Source organism: Falco peregrinus, chromosome 1, assembly GCF_023634155.1.
Source record: "Falco peregrinus isolate bFalPer1 chromosome 1, bFalPer1.pri, whole genome shotgun sequence".
In the NCBI taxonomy this organism is placed as follows: domain Eukaryota; kingdom Metazoa; phylum Chordata; class Aves; order Falconiformes; family Falconidae; genus Falco; species Falco peregrinus.
The window spans coordinates 96,612,001-96,625,774 of record NC_073721.1 but is presented as its reverse complement, the minus strand read 5'-3'; the positions used below and the strand labels follow the sequence as shown (position 1 = coordinate 96,625,774).

Sequence of the window (13,774 nt, the reverse complement as noted above, 5' to 3'; positions counted from 1 at the left end):
AATGAACAGCACTAGAGCATAGAGGGTGCACCCCAAACTCAGGCAGACTGCAAGAGCCCATGCTGAAAGGTCTCGGTTTAGAGTCCATCACTGTTAGCAATGCCTGAGCTACCTACTGTAAAACTAGCTCACATGCATCTGTGTGGTCTGCAATCACCCGTTTGCTCACTGTGAGGACACAAAAGCCTACAGTCAGCATTAAAAGGTTTGGATAGCGCAAAGCCCTTTCAACAGTGCCAAAGACAGGGGAGAAACGAGCACAGACAAGAACAAACACTGTCCTGCAGCCACAAATGTTTTCCTCAAATCACTTCTTCCTAACTAATAAAAGAGGATTCACCTCCACACACACACAGCATGTTTTACCTGTTCAGGTATGCCAGAGACAGACCACATTATCTGTTTCCTACCTTTATCAGTTTCATTCTTCAGTTTCTTGCCCCTGCTCTTCTGGATCCCCTCATTCACATTTTGTTTTGCTACTTCAACTGCTTCTCGCTTCTCCAACGTGCCAGCATCAGAATTATCCATCAAAGGAATATAAGTAGTTGCTTGAATAAGAGGTTCATCCACCAAAACTGTAATCAGAAGTCCACAGGATGGGTCAAAGCTTTGTAATAACTAGCATCAACATTTTTAAAAGAGGTACACAACATTTATGAGAGCTGGACTACAGCACCTCTAACCTCAATAGTTAGTTATACTCTCTAGTTCTATCATCCTTCACAGCTTAACTCATTAAAGCTCTTCAGGTAAGTTCATTAAATAAAGGTCTAATAGCTTCAATTAAATTTCTATTTCCAAAGCTGCCTTTTAGCATTTTAACAAGTAACAGAGAAGAACCTTTACATTTTGACTTTCATTTCACTTTAATGAGAAAGCTGCACATGGCATCAATGAGACTGGTTTACCTGTGGCTGCATACGAAATCATTCAGCATCCCTGAAGTACAAGTACAGCAGTCTTTTGTCCCTATTCTGTTAAAAGCTGGTACCTCACTGCTAGCATTTTCACCCAGATTAGATCATTACACCACCTGTGAACTAAACCATTTAAACAGAACATGCAGTAGGGACAGCAATCAAGCTTATTTCACATGCAGACTCAACTGCACTTAATGAAGATATCTCATCTGTCAGAGGAGGCTTTAGGCATCATTATTATTCAGAGAGGTACCCAGAGGTACTGACCAACCTCCGGTCTCCATTCACACAGCACTGTATAAACATGGTGAGGATCAGCCTCTGTCCAAAGAACTTTTCAGACTGCGGAGAGAAAAGCCGGGGAGGGGAGAGGAAGAGCAACAGACCAGGGACAACAGATACAGCCAGGAACAGAGCTGAATTTGATGTCTGCCCAGCTCCTGAGCTGCTGGTCCAGACCACCTAATGTATGCAAGATGTGTGCTGAGCCATGCCACAGCAGGAAAGCTCATTGACCCAGCCAGCCCAGGCTGAAAGGCGGGTGGTCAACAGATGCCACATGGCGGACCAGAGAGAGAAGGAACTGAGTGGGATGCAAAATTTCAGGCATCAGTGCAAGACAAATACGCATTCCTGGCTGCCAAGGAGCCAGTTATAAAATTATAAAACACTTCTGTATTCTGTGCTGTTAAGGAGCAGAATAGACCAGATGGACCTTTTGTGTCACCTGCTAGTCTTTGCACTTCAGCAGCCAGCAAACATCTGCAGTACGCTGCAAGTTCAGAAGTGAGGAGAGCTCTCCTCTAGCAGAAGTATCCACCACCTAATCCAGTTACCATCCTCACCTTTTCCCTTCCTCTCCTTAATTTCCTCTCCTCATTTTATTCCCCTCCTTTCAAAATTATTTAGTATCAACGAGACCTTTTGCAGTGCCAGCAACATCTGAAATCCCCATAATACTGTCTTGGCTAATCTGGATGCCCACCACAGCTAACTTTTGCTCTGTCATTCTGGAGACGTGGCTTTAAAAGAAAACAGCTTTCATTCAAATAATGCATGAGCTATTCCTGTGTAGCACTGACAGCTTAGCTTTAATGCTGGCTGAACTAGTACTGACACTTATTTGCCACATACAGACAACACAGTTTGTGGTCCATAACATGGCCCCTCAAAAAAAGGCAATGGGTTTATCGGGAAAAGCAGAAGAATGTCCATAAAAGGCAAAGGCATCCCAGGTTCCCCATCAATAGGTTTCTTCCAGGAATCTTTTTTTTTTTTTTTTTTTTTTTTCCCCAGTTGTTACAACATACAGTAACCCTACACTTCTAAGAACCCCACCCTGGTCTGACCAGAGCCAGTGACTGATCTGGACCCCAACGACCTGACCAAAGTATAAAGGAAACTGTGACCAACACTGTCTGCGCTGGGAGCAGTCCACCAGCCACCAAGTTCTTTATAGCTGTCCCAGTAAAGAAGAGTTCTGAGAAACGTTCTGAGAAACTAACAAGGTGGCCTCACAGAACTTCATGGTCACGCTCTTCCCAAAAGCTGCAGACAACAGCACTCATTGTAAAAAAAAAACCAAACACAGAGGCACGCTGAGCCAAGAGGAGACAAGCAGCAGCATCTTGGCAGAGAATGAGAGATGACAAACAGTAAAGGCCTTGACAGCAAAGACGAACAGTTTATGCTGGAGCAACAGCTAGATAACAAAAGGACAGTAAGAGAGCAAAATGGTCAAAGCAACCGGCTAAAAAAACTGCAGTCTTGTTTGGGGCAGATGACTGCAGCAGTTCCAGACATGCCTTGCTTACAGCAACTTAGAGCCTGCTCAGCTTATACTCCAAGTCAACACATTACTCATCAATTCAAGCATGGCTGTTTGGATCGAAAAGAGCACAGAAAGGTTCACAGCATCATCCCATGTTCAGTGGTACCAGATGTTCATAAAACCAAACAGCATCTCAGGCTGAGCAATCTTTCCTATCTGGAGTTCCTGCTTTTTCAAATTAAGAGAGTTACTCTCCTCCAAGATTCTTTTCCAAAGGAAGAGCAACTAAAGTATGTATGACAAAAGGTTTAACAGTCAGGTTTATCTGAACTAAGATGGTCTGTATTCTCACCATTATCAACTTTCTGCTTCTTTGCAGAGACTTTCTTCTTTCCCGATACATTTTCTTGCTTTATCTCCTGGTGGAGCAGCACTGGGTCTTGCTTTTTGGCAGGGGACACAACAGAATCAGTCTTAGTATCCTGATCATCTGTAACAGACAAATAAAGACAATATGCTCTTCTGTATAATCTCATCATTACTTTTAAATCAGTAAGTCTGTAATAACCATCAAATTCCACTCCCAGAAAAAAAACACTCATGTATTTTAAATCGGAACACGAAGTTATCTATATACATGCGTACACACACACACTCACAAACACATATGCTTCCCATATCAGATGAGACCCCAAAGCAATAGAAAGGTTTAGCAGAGTCAAGAGCCACAGCACCTAGTGTTTTGACAGACAGGAATCTTATCTGCAAGCAGAACATACGGCAATGCAAGTAACAGTTTAACATATCCAATCCAGGTTTTACTGCAACAGAGCAGACAGCATTTGTTACCCATACTAGTTTCTTATTTGCAAAAAGTATTCCACCATCACCACCACCACCCCCCATGGACCCACTTAGGTATTTTAAACACACACCCCCAATAGCTACTGGGACTGTGAGAAGCAGAAAATAAAGTGTTTTACATTAGGGAACTGTTCTTTTAAAAAGTTGTTTCTAGTGAGAAATTTTTTGGACAGCCTGTGCTATATAATACTCTTGTGAGAGCTGACACACACAACACATGGTTATGGTGTTAGCTCCTGTAATCAAGGATAAGAGTGAGTTGTGGCTGCCCTCAGAAAAGTGCTTGCAGACCACATTTTAACCACGCCACAGAGATTTTCAGAGAACACCCACAAACAAGACTTGGTACTTTTTTTGTTGGTAGTGGGTGGGTCTTTTTTCTCCCTTTTTTTCAGAAAAAGGAAAAATCCACCACATCAAGCAGCAATGTTGCTCTTTTTCCTCACTCCCTGTAGCAAACCTATTATGCCTGCATCTCAAAAGGGTGATCTACAAATACCTCAGGTTTCCACTTATTTCTGAAACTGTATTTTTATTCTTTTTTAAGTTCAATTCATAGTCTGACAACCATGCTGAGACATGTCAACTCCTGCTAAGGATATGGTCAAAACAGTCACAGGCAATCCTAGGTACTGTTTTTGCTCTGCTCCAGGTCAGATGTTTCAGTTACAACAGCTGGACCAGTTTTCTTTTAGCATCAGTTCCATTCAGTTATAGAGGTGTAGCAGGTGGGAAGCAGCTGTAAGTGCTTCTTTCCATGAGTCAGCCACCAAATACCTCTTTGTACATTAAGCCTGCACATAACCAGTGATTTATTTTGCACAGTCTGCTATGAGGTTTCTCTAGACGCCCTTCTTCATCTGAGCAACTACTCTTAGGATTCCACTTTTTTCATAGCTTGACATCAGAATGCACACAGCAAATGTCTAATGACTTCTTTCAAGTAATCAAAATTTTGACAGCTTGAGAGGAAAGCAGAGATATGAGCTACTCTATTACACTCAACAATCTTTAGCAGAAGAAAGCAAGGATGGGAGGAGGAAAACCAGAGCACTGCTGCCAGATGAAAATCGGGGGGGGGGAAAGCAGTAACTCGTAAAAAGGGAAAGGTTAGAAGTGAGCTTTGCCCCATAGAGATAGGCAGAATAGTTGAGAGACACACTCTGTGGCCTTGCAAAAAAGCAGAACACTGTTTTGGCGTTCTGTGCAAGAAGCATATGCAACATCAGATACCCATTCCATTTTTCTGCTTCTTCTGCCCAGGCTTCTTCTTATATGCTGCTGATTCAGATGGTGGAGTGGGCTGTTTTGTAACAGGGACTGGATCTACTTTCTTGCCTGAAGACTTGGATCCTTCCGAATCCTTAGTTACGTGATCATCTTGAACGACCTTATGCTGCTTCTTCTTCTTCCGTTCTCTAACGCCAGTAGATGCTTCGGACACACTCAGGGGAACAGAAGCGACATGCTCTTCATCTGTACTCAGGGCATCAGACAGCTTAAAGTCCCAAGGTGTACTTTCAGAGTCAGACTCGTGGATGTTCCCATTCTGAGCTTCTTTCTTCTTGTTCTTCTTCTTCTCCGTTTTCTTTTTATCCGTCTTGGTAGGTGGAAACTTTAGGTTCCTTTTCTGTTTTGCAAGGACTTCATCATACAAAGTTTCTTTCATGAAAAGCCAGAAGAAGAGAAAGATGACTGTAACAACCACAGAAGGAATGAGGATAATACAGTAGGTAAACTCATAAAACTCCATTGTGCTTTTTCTTAGCTATATTTAAAAAAAACAAAACACCTATGGGGGGAAAAAAAAAAAAAAAGTTAGGTTTTGAACAGGTTTCCTTCGATATTATTTCCTCCACCAATTATAATAATAAAAGAAGCTTTCTCATTGTTTTACAGAAGCCTTAAAACAGCTTTTAATAAAATTACCAAACTATATCAATCATGGAACTACTTCTGGAATCATTTACCACTTGCTTCAAAGCCGTTAGCCCAGATAGGAAGCAACTGCAGTTTCCAAGACTGCTGATCTTGGAAGACTGCAGTTCTCTTTCCTTTCTTTTCATCTTCCTCATTCTCCCCTCCCAAGTGAATTTCATAAAGTTAAAGCTTTTGATTTCAGAAATCAAAATACAGCACTTTCAGAGGCTGTGAAATAAGGACCAGTACATGCAGAGCAACACTTTTTTTTTTTTTTTCTGTAAATCAAATTTAACAAATTAAGATTTTTATCTTGGCAAGTGGGAGTTAAATTTCAACTTCCTTTTGTTCCCAGATTTATGACAGCTTCAGAAGTGGAATGAGGGGAATGAGGGAAAGAAGGGAGAGCACCCTAAATTTTAGTCAACCACAAAGAACCAAGTATTTTCAGAACTGCCTTTTGAAGTTTAAAACCCAGCTTTAAACTCATGAAAAATCTACACATTTACAGGAACACAGGATGATCTGTTACTTATTTTGCACATGTAATGGTGTACAACTTCCAGGGCACTAACAGACCAGAAGTCTCCAGGATAATTTGCTAAAAACACTACTTATGCCCCAAGCATTATTGTTTTTTTTTTTAAAAGCAGGAACCACAGAGTAGAAGTCAGAATGAAGCTAAAAAAACCTAACTTTGGGGCCAAGACAAGCCAGATTTTCCCACTTCACAACTAATCGCTACAAACAGACAAGGATTTTTGCAGGAAGAATGCAAATCTTTTCCAGATTGTTTGTTCCAAGTTAAAAAAGAAGCAACCATTAAAAAAACCCACATTCAAAACTCTAAGCAAGTGCAATTCCTGATTCACCAACTCGGTTAAAAAGTCACCAGAGAAAGCATGACCTTCAATACATTTTCCTCTACACAAGAAAAGACAACTAACTCAACTGTCCCTTGAAAGACCCATTATCTTGGGAATGAAAGGCAAGGGATCTTGGGATAACCCCAAAAACTGTAGGGGGGACTGCCCCACACCTTAAAGCAATATTGCTTGAGGTATTTCCACTGCCACTTACAAAATAGGTGTGCCTACTGAGCGCAGAGTGCACAAAGTCCATGTAGAAGTTGCATGATGCAGGGAGAGGACAGGCTCTCCTTGCTTCTGGACCGACAGAGGATTACTCTTCAAATACCACATAGTACTATTATATTTAAGGCTGTTTCACCTCAACTCCTGGCTGTGCTGGAAACCGCTATCGTAAGCTGGCTTGCCATCCTGCCACATTGGCAAGGGCTTGGTTTGGAGCCTGGCTCTAGCTCAAGAGGGAAGAGTTGTTATATGTAATAGTTCCCAGACACAGAAGAGTCGCTGTGATAATGTATTTGTATAGTGCATTGAGCAGCACAGAAAGCAAGGGTTGAGAAATCTAATTTGGCTATTAAGTTATCCAAATAAAAGACTAACATTTCAATACACTAATTATTCATCAGTTGTCTTAATGTTAAGTCTCCTCCCAGTTTGTATTTATTTTCTGTTGAGCACACAGATTATTGAAAAAGCTTGGGTCTAGAATTACATCCAGCACAGAACATTTCAGAATGGTTTGAGAGGGATGTGAGAAAAATCTTGTCTTTCAGGGAGAAAAAGCACAGAGGCTCAAAACTAAGCTGGAGCATTCAAAATGATTAGTTACAGCTACTTGATAAAACCAGCTTCTTGCACTAAGTGATCTAGTATTAGTCATCTCTTGAAGGAAGCAGAACTTGAAAATTTGCCTCAGCCAAAGTCAATATTGAGTGCTTATGGGAGAAGCTAATCCCCAAAGTAAATATGTAATTAAGCAGATTTTTCACAAGTGTAATTAAGTTGATCATTACAATACATTACTACAACAACTACAATACCTAACCACAAAGAGACCAAACAGCCCACCTCAGCCTTGCTGATACAGAAGCATGCAGCTATCCACAAATTCATCCCACTGCTTTGGCCAAGCTGGAAAGCTCACACCCTGCAGTCATCCCTACACATTTCCCAGCACCTGACAGCAAACACTCAGGTCAAATCACTTCCTCAGCAAAACATGTTATAAAGGCTCCAGACATCAGTGTCAGGAGACACAACGTTCATCAAGGCAAGACCAAGTATTAGCAGGAAATGACTATTGCTTTGAGACCAAAGAGGCTAGACACATCTAAAAGCTTCAGCTGCTTGAAGAGGAGCCATAAATAAATAATTAGAACAGCTAGTCCAAGTGAGGAATATGTGCTGGACTACATGAGATCTGATCTCTGAGCTGGCCAAGCAACACAAGCTCTGCTGAGGCTCCATCCACCACCCAGCTCCCCCCTCTCTGCGCTTCCCTCCACTTGGGCAACGGGATCATTTCACCCTACACAAGATTCACAGCCTCAACGGACTCAGGTCCTGCTCCTGTCCTCCTCTCAGTCATCAGGCAAAGCGGAGCATGAGTCACATGAACGCTTCCACCCCAAACACTGTGATCAGAGGTACACAGATTTCATCTCCAAAGTCCAGCAGGGAATTTCACATACAAATCCAACCTTTCATGTGGAAGCAGGATTTAAAAAAAAAAAAAAAAAAAAAGCCTCATGGTGTAACTATAATTGATTAAGCACAACTGGGAACAGCAAACGAGCTCTGCTCTGATGGTAATGCACATGCTGGGCTGAGATGGAAAATTAGTGTGGGAAATGGATGGAAAATGCCCTCATTTAAAAGTACCTTCTAGGAGGATACCATTGCTGCTGGCTTGCGTGCAGAATGACAAGATTACATCCTTCACCATCCACTCCTTGTCAAGATGTCTTTATAAAGTGGTATTCTTGCCATGGGGGGTAAATAGGCAGCATTTTGGCTCACAGTTTCCAGTTGTCCTCTGACAATCTACAATTACCAAAAAAGCTTCTCCACTTCCATTTATACTTCCATATTACATTGACAAACCATATCAGGAAAAACAGAAGCAATTTATAGGGAAGAAAAATCCCATGCCATACAAAAAGGAACAGGACAAAGCAGCTCCTTTATTAAACCGGGGAAAATGGTACATTAACTTTTACACACCCTCACATACCAACTTAAGAGCTCCTCAGGGTTTAGTTTTACCATCCCTCCTATTCCTGTTAGCTACAGAAACAGAAGACACCCTCACAAAAATGTTATTTCTGCCCCCTAGAAGGTGCTGCAAGTGGCCTTCTATCATTTGCAGCCCGCCCTTGGACAACTTTCCAGGGTGGCTGCATCAGCTCTCTACCCACTCCAAGCTGCAATCCCCAGACAAGGCACACCCAGTAGAAATGGCACACACACCCCCTCACTGCTGCCAACCAGAGGCACAGCAACTTCAGCTATGTTTAAATAGCGAGGTATTCTGTTAAATACTCACCTTTCATCTGTATTTGATATTGAACCTAATACCCATCAGGCACACTTCTTAGAGCCTAGCTGCCCAGCACTTGTGCCAGGCTCCCCACTTGCAAGCACGCTCCCCTCTCGATTGTAAATTCAAGAACTCACAACATCCCTTTAGTCATTCTGAAAGAGGGGAACAAACCGCATCTGTCCCGGTCTGCGTACAGACTCTGTTACTGTTCCCATCCTGCATTTAACAAAAGAATTGCACTTTTGTTCCCCTAAACAGAGCCCATGCCACAGAAAAAATAACTAATTTCTGAACTCCATTGCAGTATCATTGCTTGCACCTGATTTCCTCCACTAGTTAACATTGCCCTGGATTTTGTAACACACCCTTTGCTTTTGCATTTAAATCTCAAGTTTCACCCTGCACAGATACCACATTTCATGGGCTATTCATTCAGTTTAGGTCCAGGGGATTAGCTTACCTAAGAAGACAGAAATAAATTATAGCTCCATCTGGCTAATGAGTCACTCATAGCTTAGCCCCAGCACATTAGAGGCATTGCCTCTGTAAATGCTTGGGTCCCAAGATGCGCGTATCTCCAGGGATTTGTGCCTCTCTGAAAAACTAACATTAAGAGGGCAAAATGTAAGTGCCAAGGTGATTATTTTTTTCTTTTTAAATACTAAGCAGTTTAAGAGATGCCACGTATGATTTAGCTACAGCAACAGTTCTTTTAATTGGGGTATTTTCCCTGGGATTTTCTCAAGCTGGCAAACGTAAGAGAAAGCCCTCACATGCAACAGTCACTAGGAACACAGCAAGAAGTCTCAAGAGTATCTGTATTCAATAAACCCCTCAAACAGGTAACACGATTTTTTCTCCTTAATCTGCCACACACTCCACATCAGCCAGCTGCAAAGAGGATCCTCTCACAGAGGTTCACTCCCAAGCCAATCTTCCCCCAGAGCTCTGCAGCAGAGGATGCCCTGCAACTGGGGCTAAACAAGGCAACTAAACCCAGGTCCACCACAGGTAAAACACGAAATTAAACAAGATGTTTAGCCACTTCATGCCTTTTCCTCATTCATACAGCAGGAGCAACCAGTTCCCTGTGACTATGTATTAACAAACTAAAGCACTGCTGGGCTCAAGTTCCAGTGAGGAGGGCTGCCAGAAAAACCTAATGGTAGTTCATTTAACATCAGCATTGCTATATGATAAGAAAAAAATCAAGAGTTAGAACCTAGGTTGGCGTAGTTTGGGTTTTTTAAGCAGCCTTGTATGTCACTGAAAACACAAGGTGTTCTTCACACCCCAAGACAAGACACAGAAGACAGCAAAGCTTCTGTGATGTGACACTAAGAGGCAGAGTGTGAAAGCTGAGCTGTCAAAGCACACAGGGATTTCAGGCCATCAAACTTCCTCCGACTTCATTAACACCTGGCTAACTTCAGCAGGTGAGCAGCACTGGGAACAAAGGGAGCCCTTGCAACAACTCAGCACCCTCCTCAGTGTTCCCTTTCAAGGGTTACCCATTCCCAAAAAACACACTGCTCTGAGAACATCAGCAAGGAGACAACTTCACCTGGACACTGTTTTTAAGACAGGACAGTAAGATACTACATACAAATCTCATCTGCCACCTACAATAAGGAAAAAGGTGCAGCTTCCAGTAAGGTCATGCACAATCTTCCCACAGGTCACTTAAAACTGTACAACTTTAGGCATGCACAAAGCACCCACCACCTAGAAAAGCTGAAGGTCTAAATGGCCCTGCCAGTTTTGACCCCGATGGCAAAGTTTAACCTACTTTTTTGCATTCTTTTTAAACTCCACTTTTATATCTATATTTCCTTGCTCTGTTTACAGAAGTCCTCCCACAACTAAGGGGGGGAAGCATAATAAACAGCAGTTCAAGCTATGGGTTTCTTTCATTTAAATACTTGCCCTGACAGCACGATTTTTGCAGCAACACAAGCAAGCTGCAGATACTTGAAATTACAGACTAAGAATTCATGTATTAAAGTTACTCTTCTCCAGGAAGGAGACCTGTTCAAGTGAAGCTCAACAGTGCTTGACACCCCCTACAAGCCGCTAACAGCAAGAGGAGAATAAGACTTGTCAATAAATCTTGCTCTTCTTCACTTTATTACACTGATACTATTAAGCCATTTGCAGAGCACAATCTCAGTGCCTTCAAATACCCTCTAGGTAAATATTTTCCATTCCAAACATGCCACTGTTTGTACCATCTGTTGGGCTCTGCCTGCTCTCAGTTGCTTGATGTTAGTTAACACAGACACGTTATTTGTTAAATTCCAGAAAAGAGCAGATTTGCTTCGACAAAAACCTTTACTTTTAGGGCATTGGGGTTTTTTAATACCTTTTTAGAGCCAACACCTGACAAAACACAGCAGTGCTGAGAGCAAGCCAGAAACACAATACAGCTACATGACACTGCCACCACTATCTGGCAGATGACCTTGCTCTTGTCCGAGTGCCAGCAGCAGTGAGCGCCCCAGGTCCTCCCGCAAGGGTTTGCCAGGAGCACACAGGAGATTTCCACCACAGCCCGGCAGTCCAGGCAAGTTCATACAGGATAAGGCAGGCAGGGATTCACTGTTGTGCAGCAGCTGACGCCCTGAAACCACCTGGGCCACAGGATAAAGCCCAGAGTTGGAATTTGCACCAGTGAAAGTAGAACTAGCAACCTCACATTTATCCAGGGATAAAAGCATACACACCTGTTGTTGGCACAGAGCAAGGAACAAGCTGGAAAACCATGCTCTGCACTCCTGCCCAGCAGCTTACCCAAATACCCCAAAACTGCACAGACCCTGTCACAGCAGCAACCCACAGCATTCACCAAAGCATGAGCACAAAGACTCTTGAGAGCAGAAACTGCAGCCAGCAGGGCTGGGGGCAGTGACCGTCCCCCTGCCCTGGGCACTGGGGGGGCTGCACCTCGAGCCCTGGGCTCAGCGTTGGGCCCCTCAGCACCAGACAGACCCCGAGGGGCTGGAGCGTGTCCAGAGCCGGGCAGGGGCTGGGGCACAAGGCTGATGGGGGTGGCTGAGGGAGCTGGGGGGGTCAGCCTGGAGGGAAGGGGCTCAGGGGGGACCTTATTGCTCCCTACAGCTGCCTGAAAGGAGGGCGTAGCGAGGTGCGGTTGGTCTCTGCTCCCAGGTAACAAGCCATAGGACAAGAAGAAGAGGGCTCCAGCTACACCAGAGCAGATTTAGATTGAATACAAGGAAAAATATTTTACTAAAAGGGTTGTCAAGCTCTGGAACAGGCTGCCCAGGGAGGTGGTTGGTAGGTATTTAAGAGGTGTGTAGATGTGGCACTTAAGGATGTCATTCAGTGGTGGGCTTGGCAGGGCCAGGTTAAGAGTCAGAGTCAATCTTAAAGCTCCTATCCAACCTCAACAATTCTATGTCGTTCAGGACTGAAGTCTCAGGAAATCAGAATGCTTCTTGCAGTATTTGTGAGGAGATGTTATTTGGGATAAAAGCTGACCTGCATTAGGACGAGAGGAAAGCCTCCTTGGCCTCGCCAGACTCCAGAAACCGCAAGTTTTCCCTTAAAAATCACTAACTTCTAACACACACACCCCTACTATCTCCAAAGTCAGAAGATAACAGGTCATCTGTACACCACCTTCTTCCAAAATGCCTGTAAAGGATCAAAGGTTTCTTTCTTCCAGCAGGAGAGGGCCAGGCCAGGACTACACACCAAGAGGGCTCTCAGCTTTACTCAGCAAGTCTGCACCTTCCATCGCTGTTTCCAGGGAGCCCCTGAGGCTTCCCCAGCTCCTTCCTTCACACACTCATGTACAGACATGCTCTGCCCAACCACCATGAACTATTCACGAGGCTCACAGTCTTGGGTAAGCAAGCGCTTCCCTTTTCCCTGCTCTCCTTGCAAGGAGAGACCAGATCTGACACTTGCTCTTCAATCACCACTCACTTCTGTGCACACGGAACTGGGAAATGCTAATTCTCAAAATATGAAGGAAAAAACGTTGGCTGTGTTTTTCTCACCAAGGACCAAAGCACAGCAAAACCCAAACTAAAGGCTGAACATAGACACCAATTTTCTCAGCTTGTGGTTTTGCTCACATCCCAAACGGGCAGCAACAGTAGCCAAGATCACTCACACAGAAGCTCCAAACAGCCAGAAGATCCCCCACTAGATCAGACAGCACAGTTCAACAGCAAGAAAAGCTGTACGAGTAGCCATACGAATGCACCAGCAGGAACAACTCTGCTGGTGTTAAGGCAAGGGAAGGTATCGGTACAGCCGCTCAGAGAGGCACCTCCTCTGCAAGCTGGGCAGCAGACAACTCTCACTTCATCTCCAAAGCTGCCAGATAAAGCCAACAAACTCAGCCAGCAAGGCAGCTGTACCTTTCAGCCATGTTTTAGAAAAGAACTAAGTTTACATTTCTAATCGTCTCAACATAACAAGTTGATTAAAAACAACTTTCACTGTTCTTACCACGGCATTGCCCAGCTGCATTGCAACGCATGGCTTTCACAGGTTTGCTCAAGGAATAATTGCAATTTGCTCATTGCAATAAGCCCAACATTGATTAACACATCAGTTCTGGCTTTGCAGGTAATAAGAGAACCTGGGGTTTTGCCAAAGCCTTATTTTCAGTATGCAATCCTGCATTAATAAGAGAGAAAGTTAGCAGATTAATGGCCACAGTTGAGTTTAGATCACTAGTCTCAGCAGCAGTTCCCCACATTATGTAGTTCTCAAGCATCAAGGGGTCTCCTGCAACACAAAACCACCCAGCAGCAGGAGTCTGGTACAAATTTACACCAAGACTCCCGGGGCAGCCAGGCAGAAGCATCAAACACACACAATGACACCTGAAATCTGTTTCTGCCCAGCACCT

The 13,774-nt window shown here is 43.6% G+C and overlaps 1 protein-coding gene across 16 annotated transcripts in view; it reads right to left on the bottom strand.

The window, feature by feature from the left end:
- Positions 1-13,774, bottom strand: part of KTN1 (kinectin 1) — a 78,029-nt gene that overhangs the window by 48,693 nt on the left and 15,562 nt on the right. For 14 of the 16 annotated variants that reach the window (XR_008747365.1, XM_055804970.1, XM_055804966.1 and 11 more), the window contains exons 2-4: positions 4,792-5,350; positions 3,047-3,184; positions 411-578 (exon numbers count right to left, since the gene is read on the bottom strand). Coding sequence is in view for 15 of the 16 variants with exons in the window: in XM_055804970.1 (XP_055660945.1) it covers positions 411-578; positions 3,047-3,184; positions 4,792-5,311 (826 nt within the window). In the remaining variant the exon portion in view is untranslated. Of the gene's footprint in view, positions 1-410; positions 579-3,046; positions 3,185-4,791; positions 5,351-8,892; positions 8,909-13,774 lie in introns of those variants that run through there. The other 2 variants (XM_027794647.2, XM_055804988.1) reach the window with 2 other exon arrangements.